Source organism: Eimeria mitis, genomic scaffold (assembly GCF_000499745.2).
Source record: "Eimeria mitis Houghton genomic scaffold, Emh_scaff6590, whole genome shotgun sequence".
NCBI lineage: Eukaryota > Apicomplexa > Conoidasida > Eucoccidiorida > Eimeriidae > Eimeria > Eimeria mitis.
Window position 1 is genome coordinate 2,011 of NW_013574732.1, and position 310 is coordinate 2,320.

The following is a 310-nucleotide window of genomic DNA, read 5'->3' on the forward strand; positions in this document are numbered from 1 at the left end:
TTTGCTGCTGGTGCTGCTGTTGCTGCTGTTGATGCTGCTGGGAAGGGAGATGGCGGTGATAACGATGCTGCTGCTGCTGCTGCTGCTGCTGGTGCAGCTGCTGCTGCTGTTGCTGCTGCTGCTCTCCCTGCTGTTGTTCCTGTTGATGATCATAATGCTGCTTCTGTGCTGCTGCTTCTGCTGCTGCTTCTCCTGCTGCTGCTCCTGCTCCTGCTGCTGCTGCTGCTGCTGCTACTTCTGCTGCTGCTGCTGCTGCTTCTGCTGCTGCTGCTGCTGCTGCTGCTGCTTAGGTTAAGCTAGCTGGGGGCCT

At 58.4% G+C, this 310-nt stretch overlaps 1 protein-coding gene across 1 annotated transcript in view; it reads right to left on the reverse strand.

Annotated features, from left to right (window-relative positions):
* EMH_0088210 (uncharacterized protein) overlaps positions 1-153 on the reverse strand; it is a gene marked incomplete at both ends in the record, with an annotated part of 351 nt that extends 198 nt beyond the window's left edge. The window contains one exon of the mRNA XM_013501262.1: positions 1-153. Coding sequence (XP_013356716.1) covers positions 1-153 — 153 coding nt within the window.
* Positions 154-310: the final 157 nt, after the last annotated feature.